This window comes from Lissotriton vulgaris, chromosome 6 (assembly GCF_964263255.1).
Source record: "Lissotriton vulgaris chromosome 6, aLisVul1.2, whole genome shotgun sequence".
Taxonomy (NCBI): Eukaryota; Metazoa; Chordata; class Amphibia; order Caudata; family Salamandridae; genus Lissotriton; species Lissotriton vulgaris.
Genome location: NC_141694.1, coordinates 1014746019 through 1014765506, shown reverse-complemented (window position 1 = coordinate 1014765506; position 19488 = coordinate 1014746019). Strand labels below are relative to the sequence as shown.

At 47.7% G+C, this 19488-nt stretch overlaps 1 protein-coding gene across 3 annotated transcripts in view; it reads right to left on the bottom strand.

Annotated features, from left to right (window-relative positions):
- VIT (vitrin) overlaps positions 1 to 19488 on the bottom strand; it is a 1955513-nt gene that overhangs the window by 693947 nt on the left and 1242078 nt on the right. For 2 of the 3 annotated variants that reach the window (XM_086927073.1, XM_086927075.1), the window contains one exon: positions 11031 to 11093. The exons of the other annotated variant lie outside the window; for it this stretch is intronic. In XM_086927073.1, coding sequence (XP_086783199.1) covers positions 11031 to 11093 — 63 coding nt within the window. The remainder of the gene's footprint in view (positions 1 to 11030; positions 11094 to 19488) is intronic. 3 annotated transcript variants of the gene reach the window in all.

The window sequence follows — 19488 nt, the reverse complement described above, 5'->3', positions numbered from 1 at the left end:
GAGACTTCTTACTTGGACCTCGCATACAATGAGAAAAACGTTTCATATTAGCCGGTATATACGCTGCTTACAATGAAGCTTTGAAAATCACGCAAATAGAAACTGCAGAAAAGATACGAGAAATTGATTGTATTAATTTAGAGAAAGCTCTCTCTGTAGTGGACAATGGGTTAACGACTCTGTCCTCCAAAATTTATTCTTTGGACAGCATTGTATCATCTGCCATTGACATAATAGAGCAGGACTTGCTAATGTTACAACATGGCCAGTCCCAATTACGTTCTATAATGCAGCTAGGCTGGACGTTACAAAATCTCCGTTCAGGCTACGTGCCATGGCATCTAACCAACACCACATCATTGTTTGCTGTATTTAACCTTACAGATAAACAAATCTCTTTGGCACAAAGAGGAGCAGACTATACGGTGTTGAGCATTGAAAAACTGGAAAGATTACCATTGACAGTTTCTGAGAAGCCTGTCATTGAATGGATAATACATGGCACCATCACGATACCAGGGACGATTTTCCAGTTTCAATATTGCTTAGAACACATACCAGCAGGCCTGTATGAAAGGTTGGGTAAAGAATACATTAAGTCGACCTGGAATTTACAGTATACACACAAATGTTGGAGGGGGGAAGGAGGTATTTCTTAGTGGTAAAAATTGTAAGAACTCACACAGTGGTACACTCTTATGTCAAGGTATTAATTTACATGGAGCCTGCGAAGGTTCTTCAAATAACCTTTCTTGCCACCTGCACGGGACACCAGCAGTCTTGATAGAACCGGTTTTCAGGCAGCTTTCCAATGGCAGCTACGTTATGCTCAATGATCACAGCTGTTGTGGCATGTTGCCAGGAAGAGCGTATCTAGTTAGTGTGTCATCCAGGGTCACTTGTTGTATGCAAGTATTGTATCCAAAAAGCAAGACAGACAAGGAGACGGCGTTATGGCCTTCACTGAATATCTCTTCTATACGAATTGATACTTTAAGCAGAATGAAAGCCATTCTTTTGCAAAAAACTGTGCCACTGACCTCGTCCAGAGAAACGTATGATCTGCAAGTTGCAAGGACTTCTGCAGAGATACATGCATTATTATCAACAAATTCCCCAGTACATTTTGCTGAAATGTTAGGTCAAATCTTAAACATGTCTGATACCAGCGGCATCCCACATGTATTTAAGATGATTTTTTCGGGACTGTTAGCACCATTTGAAACAGTCCTCTGCATTTTTCCAAATTTCTTACACTCTGTGTTCGGCGGCCTGCCTCTCATTTTGGGACTCATACCAAGAATTCAATTTGTATTCCTTCTGCTCCGATATGGTAAGTCCAGTCACCAGCGATACCCAGACTACCATGGAACAAGCCATGCGATATCGTGAGAGGATTACACAGATTCTTGGCTTGGCTCGTTTAAGAGATCGGAATACCACTTGGTTCCTTTCATTCAGACCGATCTGGCAAGATTGCATCTTACCTGTTCTACGATGCCTGCTTTGCGGAGAAGAATGCGTGTTGGACATCTGTCTTACACTTCCATCAGTCCTGCCATCGGATGTTAACGCCTTGCTAGGTCCGGTAACGGCTCATGCATCTTGTTGCCCCCAACGCTACCAATCATGGTGGCGGCATTCATAAAAGTCTCACTGGCAAGTCTAACTGTTGGTTAGACAAATGAAACTACAGGCACACAGGTACCAGCTTCTGCGAAAATTGCTAATGCGACAAACGCTGACGGCGATGGTGCACATTTGTGCACTTTTGATCTACTTGATGAAGTAGTTCCAGTTTCACCTACTGCGGTAGACTTTTTCTTTGCCAGCCTAGACGATTTGATGTTTTCTCCTGACACAGAGAATAACTTTTGAAATCAGCACACACTGTTCCATGAACACTGAATTCGGCCTTCGTTTTTTAAAAACAAACATTCTAAATTGGCAACTCTATTTTTCTTCGAGTAAAAATTTGAACATTTTTCCAAAAATAGACCTTTTATGGTACAGACTAATCTGCTTGAAGTAGAACTATTCTTAGAGAACAATAATTCTTTTTGAGCACTTCCTAGAGAAAATATTAGGCCTTGTACACTAAAACAACAACAGTTTATATATTCTGCTATGGAATGGTCTTGACCTTTTTTTCTGTATTTAAGCCATTTTCACAAATGTAATTTCATGATTCATGCAGTCTGCATTACCGATATCATATTTTTATGATTAGAATTACATCCTTTCTTTTAAATGCATAGTACAGACATACACATTTTTTCATGTAGAGCCATTTCAAATGCATTTTTCATGTATTTTGGTTGGCAATGTAAACACATGCTTTAGATATGTTTAGATGCTTATAATTTAGTAATGGTGAACCTATTAAGTGGAGTGGTGGTTGTGTAGGAATTCAGGACCCTAGTGTAATTTTCCCGATTCATGCCCATATATAGGTATAAATCACCATATCCTTATATAGGCATAGAAATCATAACCATATTTAGACTTAACCTATGCAGGTCAAATATGGCATGGCTACTTCCACTAGTTCAGAGAATCCACAACGATTTCTTGGAAAAACCCGCCTTCAGCAGTCAGGGACTTCCCCTGCTTGAATATTGATTTATCCAAGAACTCCTGGAGTATTCTAAGAACTGAGCCTTTGATGACATTATTATGTCCAACCTTACGTCAAACTCGGCACCTTCAAAGTATAAACATGCCCACATTTGCCCAGGTAAACACACAGTGGTTTGGAGCAGTTCGACTATCTACTTGCCCGACGCGCCCTGCAGCAGCAAGTGCCAAAGGAAGCCGACCCTCCAGCTAACGCACTGAGAGACGCTGTCTTTTCTCCTTCCGAGAAATCCAGTTCCAGTGTTTCCAGGTTACCCTTGTGGGTTGCTGGGAAATTGAGTCCTGAGAAAGAGATACAAGACCTCCTTCATTCTAAAACCAAGGTACGGAGCTCATAAGACCCTTAGAGAATTCTTGGAATAGATTCTTGGCAAAAGAATACTAAATTTAAGCTACACCTCACTTACTTCTTCCCTCGTACTAGACCTAGGTTAGGTACACCGGGGTAGGCGTATTTTAGAAGCACCAGTTGAATACTTTTAGTCATTATTTAATAATGTACGTATTTTATGTTATTTTATATGGCTTAGAATCCATACCATGCTTTTACAGTATTATTTTATAATACTATTCATACTGTACGCATTATACTTTATGACCAGTATTACGATTGTGGCAGTACATTTCCTATGCTTGGGAAAGAAGACTGTTCAATAAATACTTTTTATTGAAAACGCCCGTCTCTCTCTATTTTCTGAGCACCTCTGGTGAAACGAAGCATGCACGTTTGACTGAGTAAAATAGCCATCTATTGTTTCCACGACTCAAGAGATTGATTTCTTATTCTTGGGAAACAAAGTTGTCATGTTCATGCGGTTGTCAGAAACTAATCCCTTCTTGTGAATTTGTGAAAGTTTCTAGTGACCTCTGAGCTAGCTGGCACTCACAATTAAGTTTAATATATTCGATAGAGACCTAGTAGACCTCAGTCCTATGTCTAAACTATAGTATATGTTATTACAATGCGCAGAGCCTATTGGGAATATAGGACCTACACTACATTCTTAGAGGCAACAGACAAACACAATTGTTTATCATTTTTACTGCTATATAAAGTCAAGGTGTGTATTAAAGAGTAACTTCATTTCAAGAAATAACTCTGACTGGGTAATCGTCTTTGTTCTGATTGCATTTCATCTGTCATTTAATATGAGCAGGGCCACTGGAATTATGTGAATCTGAGGCCATGACATTTTCTGCAGAATTTTGAAACCACTGCATTTGCCACATAATCCATCATCTACAGCATAATATACAGCTTTTACTCCCCCCCGCACCTCCTACAAAAAAAGATTTCTTGCTGAAACAGGTAAAACTGTACTAAAAACTCTGTGACACCTGTTACCACGCAGGGGAAGGCCTGACACAAATGTTGACTGGTCAACTTCCAGTTACTTGGTGCTGTTTTTGGTGGCTTTATTACACTAATATTAATGAAGAGCTATCTTTCCAGATACACTGCTACAAGTAAAATTACAAAATAAGGTAGTACTATCACAAAATTTGCAACAATACAACATATAATTTGCCTTTTTTGCCGCATGATTTTGTCAAATTTGCAGCATAATTTGGTCCTCCAGGGCCACATAGTACTTGTGGCCCTGAACCATGACTTAACAGTCATGCTCCTCAATCCCATGCCCCCAACACCCCCCTACTCCCACCCCTGCCTCATCATGAGCTTGGCCTTGACTACTCGACACAGATAACTGCAGAGTTGTAAAAAGCTTTGGAGCTCTGACTTTTAGTCACAAAACTGTTGCCCAATGTCCTGGCCTCTGATGAGCATGTGCAGTCGATGCCCTTGAAACTTCTAGGTGAACATTAAACCTTCAGGCATCTATGAAAAGGCCAGACTTGTCACCGCCCTCTGTCCCCTGTAACACTCTCACAAACACACACTCATTGCCTCTCGCCTTTTCTCATTCACTCTGCCTCTTTCCTCTCTGTTGTCCCCTCTCTTGCTCTCTTTCACACTCGTACACATTCACTGTCTCTCAGACGAGCGCCCTCTGTCTCTATCTCTTTGAACCTTTCAAATGTAAAAGGTACAATACCAGCCCGTTTAAAGCAGTGGCTCAAACACGTTCTCTCTCGCGCATCCATTCACATAGTCTCTCACCTACTCGCTGTATCTCTCCCATCTCTCATTCGTATTCGCTCTCTCTCATAGTCTGTCACTCCCTCCTACTGCCTCTCACCCTCCCTCGCCATTACGTTATTGATTACTTACTTTCAAACAGATTTCCTGTTATTCACTCGCTCTCACTGTCTCTTTACCTAGCTGACTCACATTCACTGCCTCGCGCTCTATGCCATTCTAACCAACTCTCTTTCACTTTTTCTCTGTCACACTCTCTCATTGTCTCTCACTAGCGCTGTCCCTCTCGCAGTCACTCTGTCCTTCACTCAGCCACCCAGGCTCGGCTGCTCTCTCTCGCCCACTCTCGCTGTGCTCTCCCTCTCACCCAGCCTCTGTCACTCCCTCGCGCTCTCTGACACTAACCGGCGCTCTCTGATGCCTAGTCAGCCGTCCCTTCCGCGGATCCCGATTTTGGATATTAAATAAAGGCCGTAATTCACAGAAATGACATTTCTACAAGCTGCTAATTTACTGTCAACAGTAGTAACCGATCGGTTCTTGGAGAGAGATGTGCCTTCTGACCGTTAGCGCAGAGACGGAGCGGGGCCCATCTGCGGAGTGAGACGCGAGAACCTGACACATGGCACCACAGAAACAAGGCACGAATACGTGCGCGCCAGTGAGGTACCCGTATGAAGCGCGTACTGGGGACCTGAAAAGGTCAGCGCCTTTTCAGTTGGGTGCTCCGGAGCACTCAGTCCTGTCTGAGTACTGTGCCGAGGGGCCCCCTGATGCTCGGGCCCCCCCCGCACCCCAGGGGCTGCGGGGGCCTGTGCTATGCGGCAGATAACTAGGCTGCGATGAAGTGTGGACATGACAGCGTGCAAAAAGCTACAGGCATAGGTACTTTAATCTCCCCAACACAGAGAGATTTCACTATAACCAATTGGTCCATTGGGTAACGCAGACCGAGTACACACGAGAAGCGACTAGAGAGCTACTCACGATTGAGCAATTTGTTCGCCGGGTGGGGAGGGGGGGGGGACTAAATGGACCAGGTTAAACAGAAGAGATTTGCACCAATTTGGGATTTACCCCAGAGAGGTAATCTGTGTTTACAAATAAATGGTCAGAATACTAAAATTAAGCAAGAAAGGAGTAATTGTTCTCACATATATGTCTATACACCCTTGACTCATTCACCGTTAGTGCCCTCCCAAGGTACATACTTTATTTGTCATGACAAAGCTTATACATGGCTTCCCACACATTTCTCGGGAACATGTTATATAGCTTTTCTTCTTCCTCCAACAAATACTGCTCCTGCAGATCACCATAGAAAGAGATTTGGTAGAGGAGTTATTGATGCGGAAGACACAGCCGGACAAGAGGGAGGAGATTTTCTGAAAGGGTTTCTTCCTTTTTGGGGCCCAATGGTAAATAGTAGAAACATCAGACGCCTAATTCGTGTGGTCGATGCCACCATAAATGTAACTTCTGGAGCATTGAATAATTTGACAGCTGAACTTCAGGCGGATCGCCTTATGACTTTGCAGAACCGAATGGTTCTAGACATTGTCCTTGCGGATAGAGGAGGAGTCTGTAAACCGATTAGGTCCAGTTGCCGCATTTACGTTCCGGATAATGCCCCTACAGTATACCAGGCCATTTCTAAGCTACATGTCATCTCTGAGTCCATACATCAGGACACTGGAGATTGGTCTGTGATGGGATGGTTTTGGGGACTACTGTCCACATGGGGATGGAAAGTGTTAACTTTCCTTGGAGCGATTCTAGCAATTATCTTCTCTTGTTGTCTTTGTTTACAGTGCGGTCCAGCTATTTGCGGACTTTGTGCCACTGTGTGTTTCTAAGCCTGTAACACAAGAAACAGAGAACATTAGAATGATGTTGCAGCAACATCTCAATGACCTCATGACCATCGATATCGACTCAGACTAACATCAGTCTTTTGTGCTTTGCCTGAGTATGGCAAAAGGAGGGTCTGAGGTTACGTGGTTTTCGACTTTGCTTCGTATCTAGTCGCCATTTTGTATGTAACCGCCATTTTGTGTTGCCTCACTCAGGCAGCATGGCGGATGTGGTGAGAACAATGTTTTTGCCTTTTCAGCTGCTACGTGTCTTTCCTGTTAAAGAGTAACTCCTGTCCATGTTTATGAAACTGATGTCAGGGTTTCCCGAGTTCTGTAAATCCATGTCTAGACTGATTAATCCATGTCTTACTCCACTGTTTGGGTCCCACCATTCTTCTCATCTCTATCTTGTTTAACTGACCTTCGCTATTCTCTTTGTGTGTTCTCCTGTTACATAGACTGTCCTTTGAAGCATTCAAGTATGTTCTACCACCTGCAAATTGAATTACCTCCCCAATCTGGATGGGCAGAGATATAACCATTTGTTTTACTGTTTATCACCACTAGGCAAACCCTTGCAGTAAGGAACCTCAAAATGGTAATAATGGTCCTCATGCCATGGGAGATGACTCCCATGGTGAGGGGGCAGTTTATTCTTTTATTATTAAAAAGAAAATCCTGTTGCAGATGACCTGACCTCTGGCCGCTACCCACGCCGCACGGCTCCTCCTGTGCACCCGTGACTCTCCCCTCTGCTGCCGCTGCCGGGAGGTCACCGCTGGTGTGCCCCTGGTGACTGTCTCCGCTTTCTCCTGCTAAGTTGATTTTTCGCCTTGGCATTTGTTTTCTGTATTTTATATTCTGTTTTTTTATTCTGTTTGGCGTTCCTTTGCGCCCCTTGCCCTCTGTGCCTCCCCGCTCCATGCTTCCCGACGCTGCTCCCCTGCGGCCCGCCCCCTTTTGCCTTCTGTGTCCCTTACCCTCGCCCATTGGCCGCCCGCTCCCGCCTCCCAGCTGCTCCTCCCTCCCACTTCGCCTCTTATGGAGGTCGCTGCGCGGAAGCGCAGCGGATGCAAGAAGCGGGCGCGCCGCTGCTGCACCAAAGGCAAGCCCGTCTGCGCCTGTACTGCACCCAGCGCCAAAACCCCTGTACCACTACACCAGATTGCACTACGACTCCAGCACCCTCCACGCACTCAACCCTGGACGACACCACCCCTGCTGCCAGGCCATCCCGAAGCACACCCAATCGCCTTTGACCTGCCGGAACTGCAGATACACCAGCATCCAGCCCGCCAAACCACCAGCCAGAGAACCCAACCACCTCAGATGCATCCTCCTCAACACCCGCTCCGCTCGCAAGTACGCCATCGAACTCTGGGACCTCCTAGACTCTACCGCCCCTGAGGTCGCCTTCCTGATGGAGACCTGGCTGAACGCCACCTCAGCACCTGACATCACCATAGCCATCCCACAGGGCTACAAGATCTCCCGCAGAGACCGCGCCAACGGAGTTGGAGGGGGAATCGTCATCGTCCACAAAGACACCCTCAGAGTCTCGACCAACACCGACGAAACCCTCACCACTGCCGAGCACATGCACTTCCAGATCCACACCGACCCCAACACGACCCTCAGAGGAACACTCATCTACAGACCACCCGGACCACGACCACAGTTTAGCGACACCATCGCCGACCTCATCAGCACCCATGCCCTCGCCTCCAAGGACTACATCCTCCTCGGGGACCTGAACTTCCACCTCGAGAACAACAACGACGCCAACTCCACCGCCCTGATCGATAATCTCGCCAACCTCGGACTCAAACAGCTCGTGACAACACCCACCCACGCTGCTGGACACACGCTGGACCCCATCTTCTCCGCAAGCCCGCACATCTCCTTTGACCACACCACCGTAACCCACTGGACCTCCCACAGATGCGTCCACTTCACCTTCAGGAAACCCACCACACACCACCGCACCCAACAGTTGCCACGCCGCAACTGGGGCAAGGTCACCAAGGACCAACTGCCCACCACCCTCGCACTGAGACCACCCGCCGACCCCAAAGAGCTCTTCAGCATCGTGAAAGAAGTCTCCAACCCCAGCTCCAACACCAACGACATTCCACCATCACAAGACCTGTGCGACTCCCTGGCCACCTTCTTTCACCGCAACATCACCAACATCCACGACAGCTTCAACTGCGACACCCCTGCACCCACCACCAAGACCACCATCCCGTGACCTCCACCCACACCAGTCGCCTGACCGCCTGGTCCAATGTCAGCAACGAAGACACCATCAAAACCATGAACTCCATCCACTCCGGATCCCCATTTGACCCGTGTCCCCACCACGTTTTCAACCTAGCCAGCACAATCATCGCAACCCACCTCCGGAAAACAATCAAAATCTCCTTCAAGACAGCATCCTTCCCTGAAAGCTGGAAGCACGCCGAGATCAACGCCCCTCTGAAGAAACCCAAGGCGGACCCCAAGGACCTCAAGAACTTCCGGCCCATCTCCCTGCTCCCGTTCCCAGCAAAAGTGACAGAGAAGATTGTCAACAAACAGCTAACCCGATACCTCGAAGACAACAACATCCTGGACCCTTCCCAATCCAGCTTCCGCAGCAACCACAGCACCGAGACCGCCCACATCGCCTCCACCGACGACATCAGGATCCTGATGGACAAAGGAGAAACAGCCGCCCTCGTCCTCCTGGACCTGTCAGCTGCCTTCGACAGGGTCTGCCACCGCACCCTATCACCGCCCCTCCATGACGCCGGAATTCAAGAGAAGGACCTGGCCTGGACCACATCCTTCCTCTCCGGCAGAACCCAGAGTGTCCGCCTCCCACCCTTCTGCTCAAAAACCACCGAGATCATCTGCGGCGTCCCACAGAGATCCTCCCTAAGCCCGACGCTGTTTAACATCTACATGGCACCTCTCGCCCACGTCGCACGACAGCACAACCTCAACATCATCTCCTACGCCGACAACACCCAGCTGATCATATCACTCACCGAAGACCACCACACCGCCAAAGCCAACCTTCACAGAGGAATGAAGGCCGTCGCCGACTAGATGAAGGACAGCAGACTGAAGCTGAATTCAGACAAGACAGAGGTCCTCATCCTCGGTCCCACCCCATCAGCATGGGACGACTCCTGGTGGCCCACATCGCTTGGCACAGCCCCGGAACCCACGACCACGCACGCAACCTGGGGTTCACCCTCAATCTCCGCGTCCTGCTTCAACACCCTCCGAATGCTCCCCAGGATTTTCAAATGGATCCCTCTCGACACGAGAAAAACCGTCACCCAGGCCCTCATCACCTGAACGCCTCGGCACGACTGATCCTCGACGTCCCCCGACGCAGCCACATCACACCCCACCTGAGAGGCCTACACTGGCTCCCCGTCAACAAGAGAATCACCTTTAAACTCCTCACCCACGCACACAAAGCGCTACACAACACCGGACCAACATACCTCAACAACCGACTCAGCTTCCACACCCCCACCCGCAACCTCCGCTCTGCCACCCTCGCCCTTGCCACAGTTCCTCGTATCCGGAAAACCGCCGGCAGCAGCAGATCCCTCTCCTACCTCGCCACCAAGACCTGGAACGCTCTCCCTACCAGCCTACGACAGATCCAGGACCTGCTCGCCTTCAGAAGACTTCTCAAGACCTGGCTCTTCGATCAGTGGCAGCCCCCCCCCCCCCAGCGCCTTGAGACCCTCACGGGTATGTAGCGCGCTTTACAAATGCTTTGATTGATTGATTGTTTGATTGAAAATAAAATAAAAACTGTTTACTGCAGGGTTGCATCCTGCTGATGCAGCCCTGCTGCAGCACACAGCTAAATGATTTAGTGTTAACTGCTGTGATGTCGCTGTGCCTGCCAATGCAGTATCAATGACTATTTGCTTGACGGTCATATATAAATGTGGTGGACGGTCCCTCCAATAGGGGGACGGAGTAATAGACTCCTTCCACCTTGAGGAATGACAGACCTCGCCCATTTATAAATCAACTCCTGCCTGCCAGTTTCATGGTTCAATGACTTAGAAAGGGGCATATTATAGAGAACGGCCTTAAAATTATTGCTGCTTTAGCGGCTGGAAACTGCAGCTAAAGCGGCGATAATGGGCTTGATAATATGACCTTGTGAATTCTCATAGAAGCCCAGGTTCACACCAGAACTATGAGAATTCACAAGGGCATATTATCAAGCCATTATCGCCGCTTTAGCAGCAGTTTCCTGCCACTAAAGAGGCGATAATTTTAACGCTGTTCTTGATAATATGCCCCAAATTCGGTGTATTTGGTAAACAAAATGTACAGTGTGGTAGTGTCCGTATAATTGAACTATTTTATGCAGTTGAAAACAGAACACAATCAAATTATGCATGTTTTTTACATACTCAAATCTCCTCGAAAGCTTGACTCCATTGGTTTTGAATTATGTTCTTCTTGTGTGCTGGGAGCTGAAAAGATCAATACAAAAATGTTTTTGCTCATATTAATTAGAAAAAGCAAGAATATTTATTGTGGTCTAAGCATCAGTGGTTATTCAACATTGAATGAGCATATGGTTTTGACTCCCCTTTTATCATGACAAGTAGGGCTTTAACAGCTTTTCATGGACATGGGCTACATATTTATTATCAGAGATTCATCATCAGCTGGTCCATGAGTGAGAACAAATGCAGCACAGATGTTTCCAAGCAATGGACACTCTGCTCAATTAAACAGGTCCTGGAGCACACACCCTCACAGAGGAAATGCTTGTCTACCCTTATTTGTGGACTAATTGAATGTTGATAAGGTAGCAGACATGTCTATTTTGTTTGTGACAGGGAGGTGAATACCTCAGAGGGATGCGTGATATTCTTTGCAGTTGCATTTTCAGACCGAGGGGGGCGAACTGAGTATTGCCTTGCATGCTACATCCTTTATACACCAATTCAGCCTGTGGTACTGTTCAATGGATGTACTTGACAGCCTTTGTACTGTGCACAATTTTGTTTTCACACAGTCCCTACATTTTTCTTCTATTTGTAATGGAGAAATGGAACCCTGGATCTATACTGTACGCTGGTATGGAGCATACTTAACACAACTGTCCGTAGTTTTCAAGTGGGTCCATTTGACATCTGAACTCTACAGCCACTCTTTCCTTTTTTGACCTACAGCATGTTGTATTCTACAATGTGTTGATATCACCATGATCTTCCTGGGCTTAAATCGCTCCATATTTAGTAGTGCAGCAAAAAACAAAAGCCATGACTGGCTAAAGGAGTACTATTTGATGTGTGGTTATTTGGCGGTGTTAGAGTAAATGTATTATTTAAGTAATGTTTAATTAGTTGTTGTGTTAAATTGGAAAAACCAGGCCTTGCGTTGACATGACTGGATTTGCTTTTGTGGCCAAGCATATTTTTGCAATTAGGAAATAAATGCTGTTTTAATCTTCACAATTAAATGGCCTCCTGGAGTACTTTAATAACAGAAAATAGAAAAAATAGGATCTATTTTGTGGTTTTGTGGTGAAGGTAATTTCTTTCATAACTTTGGATGAAACTGTGTCCTAACTTGACTCACTCTTGCAACAAATCAAGGCCTGTTCCTGCAGATGAGGCTTTATACACTGGAAAGGAACATGCCAGGGAAAGTCAGTGTATTTTACAGTTTTTCACTTCATTACTCCCCTATGGGGGTGTGGATCCCATGGGCTAGAGTAACTTTCATAAGGCATAACGATTCCAGACACGCACTAAAGTCCACTGTAACGGATGTGAGCAAGGGTATTCTGCAGCGTCCTAAGTCATATTTGTACTTCTTTTGGGGCATCCAGAACTGTCATATTTCTCTGAGCCAACCATAACCAGACACTGGCTGAGGTCTGACCTCAGCAGGATGGATTAATAACCTTTCTTACACAAGCTAAGACCTCCTCTCCACAAAGAAAAGATGGGTGGGGCTACAGGCTCATCCATCAGCAGCTATCACTGGGTGCCAGGCACCTGGCTGCACCAAGGAGGGAAGACAACAAGGGGGGAAGGGGCTTTTTCAGAGACCATGTGGCAAGAGACCCTGGACGATGCCATTTTGAACAAACCCAGAGGCTGGGCAGGAAAGAGGGAGCAGGGGCAGTGAAGTGATGTGTCGCTGTTTGATAGGACAGACCAAGACTTCCTGCCAGCCCCCTACTCAACTTTTAAAAAGTGCTTGCACAGGAAGAGAAGCTCTCCCTGGGGTGTGATCTGCAGAGGCAGAAGGTGCTGGAGCCTAGTAATGGGCAGTTCTGAACAGCGCCTGGGGAAGAGTCCAGGATCAGTGGGCAGCAACCTGGGCCTCTGCGCAAACAAAAGAGAGACACAGGAGGAGAGAGAGGTGAAAGGTTGGTGCAGTGAGCCAGTGAAGGCAGCTCCCTGCTGAATACCTTCTGAGAGGCCCAGTGGGCGAAATAGAGTGCTCCCAGTGACTGGGGGGCGCCACCAAGGGAAAGGAAGATGGGAAAATGGAGAAGATCTGACCTCCAGGGGCTGATATATGGCTCCTGGAATGTAGGTGACCTTTGACCTTTCATGGGACTGACGACGATGCATGTGGAGCTCCGCTGCCGGTCTGTAATGGGCCCCGGGGGCTGCCTCCAAATGAAGTAAAGCCGGGGTGCATGACAGTGCACCCCGTGAAGGTGCCCCTGCGGGGTGCCAGGAGCCCACCCTGGCCTCCACTGAAAACTCAGCTGGGGTACCACCTCTGGGCCCCACGTGTGATGAAGGTGGGGAGCGCTGTCGCGCCCCGTGAAGCTGACCGTGAATATGCCCAAGGGGCCCTGGACCCCATCCCGGGGCCCCCGAAGTAGTGGAAGAGGTTCGCACGGGGTGCAAGAAGCCCTCCCTGGCCCCTGCACAGGTGGCAAGTCAGGGAGCGCAGGTGCTCGCCCCGTAAAGATGGTGAGGGGGTCCTGGACCCCATTCCCGGGCCCCAAAGCGCAGGAAGGTGGGGGAGTGCCGTTGCACTCCCCCGAAGACCCTCTGGTCCCGCTGAAGCCACTGAGTCTGCCCGCTTGGGGCGCACAGGCCAGAAGAGCCGCGCTGGCTCCTGTGGCCGCACAGAAGAGTGCGGGCCAGGCCGGGAGCCAGCCAGAGCAGCCGGGGTAGGCTCCCCAGGCAGCACCCCCTTCTACCAAGTGCAGAGGAGCGGCAGGGGGTTACCTCCCTGACCTTACCTGGGGGTCCGGGCCCCCAACGAGGCCTGAAGATGCGGCAAAGCCTCTATCAGCTCATCGCTGCTCTCCCCGGCACAGCAGGAGAGCCACTCATCAAATATTCAGAAAAATGAACACAACGAGCCCCACAATGACTTGCAAGGCATATGGAAATCAATCGTTTTTGTGCCTGGTGGCCCCAGAGGATGGGGGGTCACCCTCATTTGTGAAAGGAGGGGCAGGGGGAGCTGCAGGAACAACGCAGCTTCCCTCAACCCCAAGAAGAAAAGTCCAACCTTAGGTATATTGGGAACTTGAAAGAATAACCCTTCAAGGGCTCAGCCAGCATTTAAATATCTCCTGTGCTGGAACTGTTGTTCTACAACTGGAGGTGCGTGGAGAAGTGTGCCAAGAGATTAAGGCTGAGTGGGGTATGTCTAGAGTAGGGCATCCCCTGGAGGCGAACAGATGCAATTGCAGGAGAATGGCATATCTAATGGAATTTCTGTGAAATGCATTGACCAAGGTTATTTCTTTTTAGGCTGAAAGTCACATATGTAATGTGAAGTACATGTGTAATGCGAAGTACATGTGTAAGGTGGAGTCATAAGCAAAGTGGGGTTATGTTGTCAGAAATTCCTGCTAGGGTGTCTGGCTGTATATGCGTAATCCTGTGATTTCATCTGTGAGGCCTTTAGGCGCTGTATTTGAAATGTAGAGGTGTATACGTCATGGTCAGTAGGAAATGCTCAGTCAGATTTTTGTGTTACTAGGGCAGGTGAGGTAATGGGGTGGGTCGCTGCTGGGATGGTGCCAGTGCGCAGGGCCCTCACTCCAGGTTATGTTCAACTATCTGCATAGGGGGCAAGATGATGTGCATACATGGGAGTAGTGGTACTAGACCCCACCCCCCTTTAGGAGGGGTGGAGATGTTACGCAATGTCACAAAGTATTTCCAACAGCTTACGTATATTTGTAAATTGATGCCTTGTATTGAGTAGTGTGTGTGTTTAATATACTCTTACGTTTATAAAGCAAAGTACAGACTGGACATTCAATTATTGAGTGTTATTTCTGGGCAACTGGTGATTACTAGCTCACACCACCTCCCTTGAGTGAGCCTTAGACTGCTCTGCAACGCTACCCTAGGAGAGTCAGGCGCTACAATTGGGTGTTTGGTTCCCAAGGAAGGAAAAATGTACTCATGTTATTTGTGCAGGCCTCACAGATGTTACCTCGTTTTCCAACATTAGTAAGCCTACAGATATCCCTAGGTGAAGTGTGTTGAGATAATGCAGCAGGCGGGGAGCGCTATCATTTTGAGAAAGCGATCCTGCCAGCTACCAAGAGTGGCAGAGTCCGCCAGAAATTCATGGATGCCCTCAACTCCTGTAGGGCTCTCCCTATGTTACTTTCATTGATATCCAGCCAGGTATGGTATATGTGGACTACTAGGTATGGTAAGAAGTTAGGCTCCCACTGTACCTTGCTTAGTCCCCTGGAGGGTGTCCTGAAGGGGTTACTGGGAAAAGCCGATACTTCTCCCTGCTCACTTTTAGCCCTGATATGGAGCCAAACCTCTTTAGCAACGTGCGGGCTCCCGTCAAATCTTCCTTTCTCCCTTCCAGGAACAGCAACCGGTCATCATCGTAGAGTGCTATGAGGTGGTATGTATTTCCGACATGCAGCCCTCTATAAAACTACCCTGTTCTTGCTGCGATTGCAAGTGGTTCCACAGCCAGGGCAAAAAGCAAACAGGAGAGCAGGCAGCCTTGTCTGCAATATAATTCTCGCAGTCCGCACATGAGCTGTGGGCCAAGTATATAGGAGTTTGGTCCATTTGATAAATCCTTCACCCAGACCCATGATCGCCATGACTTCATACATGTAGGACCATTCAAGGCGACAAAAGCTTTTTCTATGTCCACCGCTAGGACTGCTGCCATTTCTGGGGCTCCTCTGTTTGCCTCTAAGACAGATAGAAGGCATTGTGTATTCTCTGCTGTATTGCAAGAAGGAATTGATCCAGCCTGGTCTTTATTCGCCAGAGTGGTCACTGATTCTGAGCTTTCTGCTTCACCGGGTTCTGACCCATTTGTCTGCCTTCTTTCCCAATTCTTGGGGAGAGTTCAGATCAGAATTAACCATGTACAGAAGCAACAACTGATTTTGGCGAATATTAAGGATCTGATCCCTCATAATTAAATTGTACAATCATTTAAAATCATTCACTTTACTTCCAAGTAACCAGCCTTCCAGAGCCTTAGTAGCACAATGCACAAAGTCAACGCAGTCCTGAGTCTGTGTCTTCTGGGTGTCTCTGAACCTAATCCTGTACTGTTAAGTGGTTAAGCCAAACCCATCAATGAGAGCACTCGTCAGGACTGAATAATTGTCAGCAGTCTCTTCTCTTACAGTGAGGAGCTTATCTCTACCTTTGTCAGCAAAGGAGAGCCACAAGATAGCTGCCCACTGCTCCTGAGGGACCCCTTGTACCTTACAGGCCCTTTCTAGTGCAGGTATCTATTTGTGGATGTAGTTTGTCAAGAGGAGGGAGAGCGATCTGTAGATCAATTGGGCACCATTTACCACTAAGGAAAGTGGAAGGTCCAGTGTCAGCTTGTGCCCTCAAGTGTATATCAACAAGGCTGTGTTGCTGAACTGTTCCTTAGATAAGGGATTGTGTGTATCTGGCGTGACCGGAGGGGTGGATGTGATACCTTTGGGTATCCATTTTGTTGGAAATATTTGCCTCACACACCCTTGCGAGTGTCATGCTTCATCATTGGCGTTGCTCCTCGTCGGGGAGGCGGTGCAATCCTCGACGGGCTCACCTCAAAGAGGGGCTCTTTGGCGGAGATCTTTTAAATCCAACAGCCTTATGGTGAAGTGTGGGTATGCGAGCAGTGCAGTGTGTAGTCTATTTGTGGATGTCATACCCACTCTGATAGGGAGGGACTATCTTGTTCAGGTTCGTATGATCACGAGTAAACTCTTTAAACATAGGGACACTGTTGCTGCCACAATGAGACCACTCTTTTTGTTGCTGTCTGGAGCTCCAGGGATTCCCTGTCTAGGGCCAACTGCCCCTTCTTGAGCCTAATCTTGATTCTCTCAAGCTCCAGAAATTGGCACTGTCTATCTTAAGAGGATTCCCTCTTATTTGATATGGATGTCCCTACAGAAGTTCCTGAGTGATGGGATTCTACAGAGGGAGTTCTAGATCTCCTAGGAAAACTCGGTACTCTTCCTGGTGGAGTAACGAGAGGGCCACTGGGGCCTTCACTCCCACCTAAAAGAAGATCTATGTTTTCCAGGTTAGAATCAACTTGATTCTCCTGGTTAGGGTTTGAGTCCAGATCAAAGAAGGTTTCACTTCCTGGTCTTTCCTCATTCCCTACCCAACCCACTCTATCTACCTCATCAGATCCTGGGGTCTTCCTAAGGTTATCTAAGAGCAAAATCTCAATGAGACGTTGGGTGTTTGCTGTTCTCCCTGTTCTCAACTTCCTAGATGCACACATGGCTCTCAATTCTGGAAATGAGATGCCATTGTCTCTAGTTGGCAGAGAGCCACTGGCTTCCCCTCTAGAAGACATACTAGTGTTATGCGCTCAGCACAGCAGGGGAATTATCCCCACATGTGAGCGTTCCACGGCTCATGACGAGCTCAGATCGTCATGAGCACCGGAGCGCCATGGCTCATGACGAGCTCAGCTCGTCATGAGCCTCGAAGAGGCTAATCATTCATTGTGATTTATCTGGTAAAACAACAGCAAGCTTGAATCCCATTGCTGCCACCATTGTGAGAAGGTGGCCTGGTATATGCTATCCACTACTTAAAGTGGGCACCCTGTACCAGTCCACATGACCCTTACGATGTCAAAGATACACTTTATAAAGCTATCCAAGTGTTAGCTGTGGAGAGCCGCCTTCAAGCTTAATATTGAAGGAATGTAAAGCAGCTTGTTTTTACCAAAATATCACCTCCTAAATGACTAAATGAAAGGAGAACCACACAGTATTTATCTAGAAATATTTATTTATTAACATAATACTCCCTACTAGTCTAGGCACTTTCAGGTGCAAGATGCAGCGTGCCCAAGATGCTTGGTACTCGACGTTGAACTAGATCATATGTTGTGGGGCTGCCCGAAGTTGGGGACATATTGGCCTGAGGTGGGCGAGCTTTTGAATGCAGTTACTGATAGAGAGGTGGAGTTCGATATGGCAGCGTGCCTGCTGCTTTGGTTCCCACACACGGCAAGGACTAAAATTACGAGCAAGTTTATTGACCTGGGACTCGTGCTAGCACAAAGAGAGATTACTTGGCGCTGGAAATCCAGGGAGGGCCCATCCGTTCGGAGATGGTCGAATGAGCTGTTGAAATGGTCCAGATGTGAGAGTGTGATCAGAATGCGACAGGCCACGAGAACTGGTAACGAGAAGAGCTTGGAGATGGCAAGGGCTTGGGAGATGATTGTGCAGGCTCTGGGCGACTATTTGACCGAGGACGAAGAGGAGGGACATCTGGAGAGGGAGATTCAATGAGGATTGGAAAGCTGAATGCCTGACCCCGATAGGCAGTGAGTTCTTCTGACAAGACCCAATAGGTACAACCCACATCAGTAGCAGTAGGGGGGGAGGGTTGAAGGGGTGTTATTGGGGCACCGCAGCAGTAACAAGAGGGACATCTGCGATAGGGAGATCTGACTGGTCCTAAAGGAGAGGGGTGTAGGGCAGCACGCATGGGTTGACGCTGAGTGGAAGATGCTAGGCACTAACAGACGGCTGTCCTTGAAGTGCACTGGCATAGACCTGATAGGGCGGGTACTAAGGGCCCGGTTGTCGCACACACAAAGTGACTGGAAGTGTTTGGCGGTGGAGGGGGGGGGGGGGAGTATGATGGGTAAAAAAGCAGATACAAAATTGTGTTGTTGACCTGATGTCCCTTTGTGAAGCACATGGTGAACTCTTGCTGGAGCCTGTTGGTGCGCCGCCCGGCCTCCGGGATGTGGGCTGAATGGCTGCGTACTACTTTGAAACCGCACAGTGCCTTGAACTGTTAGAGGTATAACGGTCAACTGGCCTCAATGTTTTATCTGTAATTCTGCAATAAAAACATATTTAAAAAAAAATACTCTCTACTAGTCTCTATACGAGGCTAGGGCACAAAGTACACAATATTGAATCAATAGAACATTCGTAAATAGCAAATTACGCAGTGGGATACAGGGAGAGACCGAACCATATACTAAAAGAATGGTATAATAATAATGACTTGACTAGACAAAGTGCCTAGAGCATGTAGAATTGCTGGGACCCCAAGGAACCACCCAGAGGAGTGACACAGGGGGCCCACGGAGGACGGGTGAAGTGAGGAAATACGACTGAGTGCTCTGTACAACTCTATGGGAAAGTCGAGGTTGCAAAGTTTCAGTTTAAGGACACTTCTACGAGGACTTCGAGCAAACCCTTTGGAATATAGGAGTTTCAAAGGCCAACCCACTAGTGAGTTCTGAGGTACACATGTTACCTATCCCAGAGGAGACAGGTGCATAGGGGTCAAATAGTGTCTGAAACCTTCGTCGTTGTTAATGGAGAGCTGCAAAGAAGTACTGCTGCTGGGAGGGCAAAGAGTGTCCAGTGGAATCCAAGCCTGGATT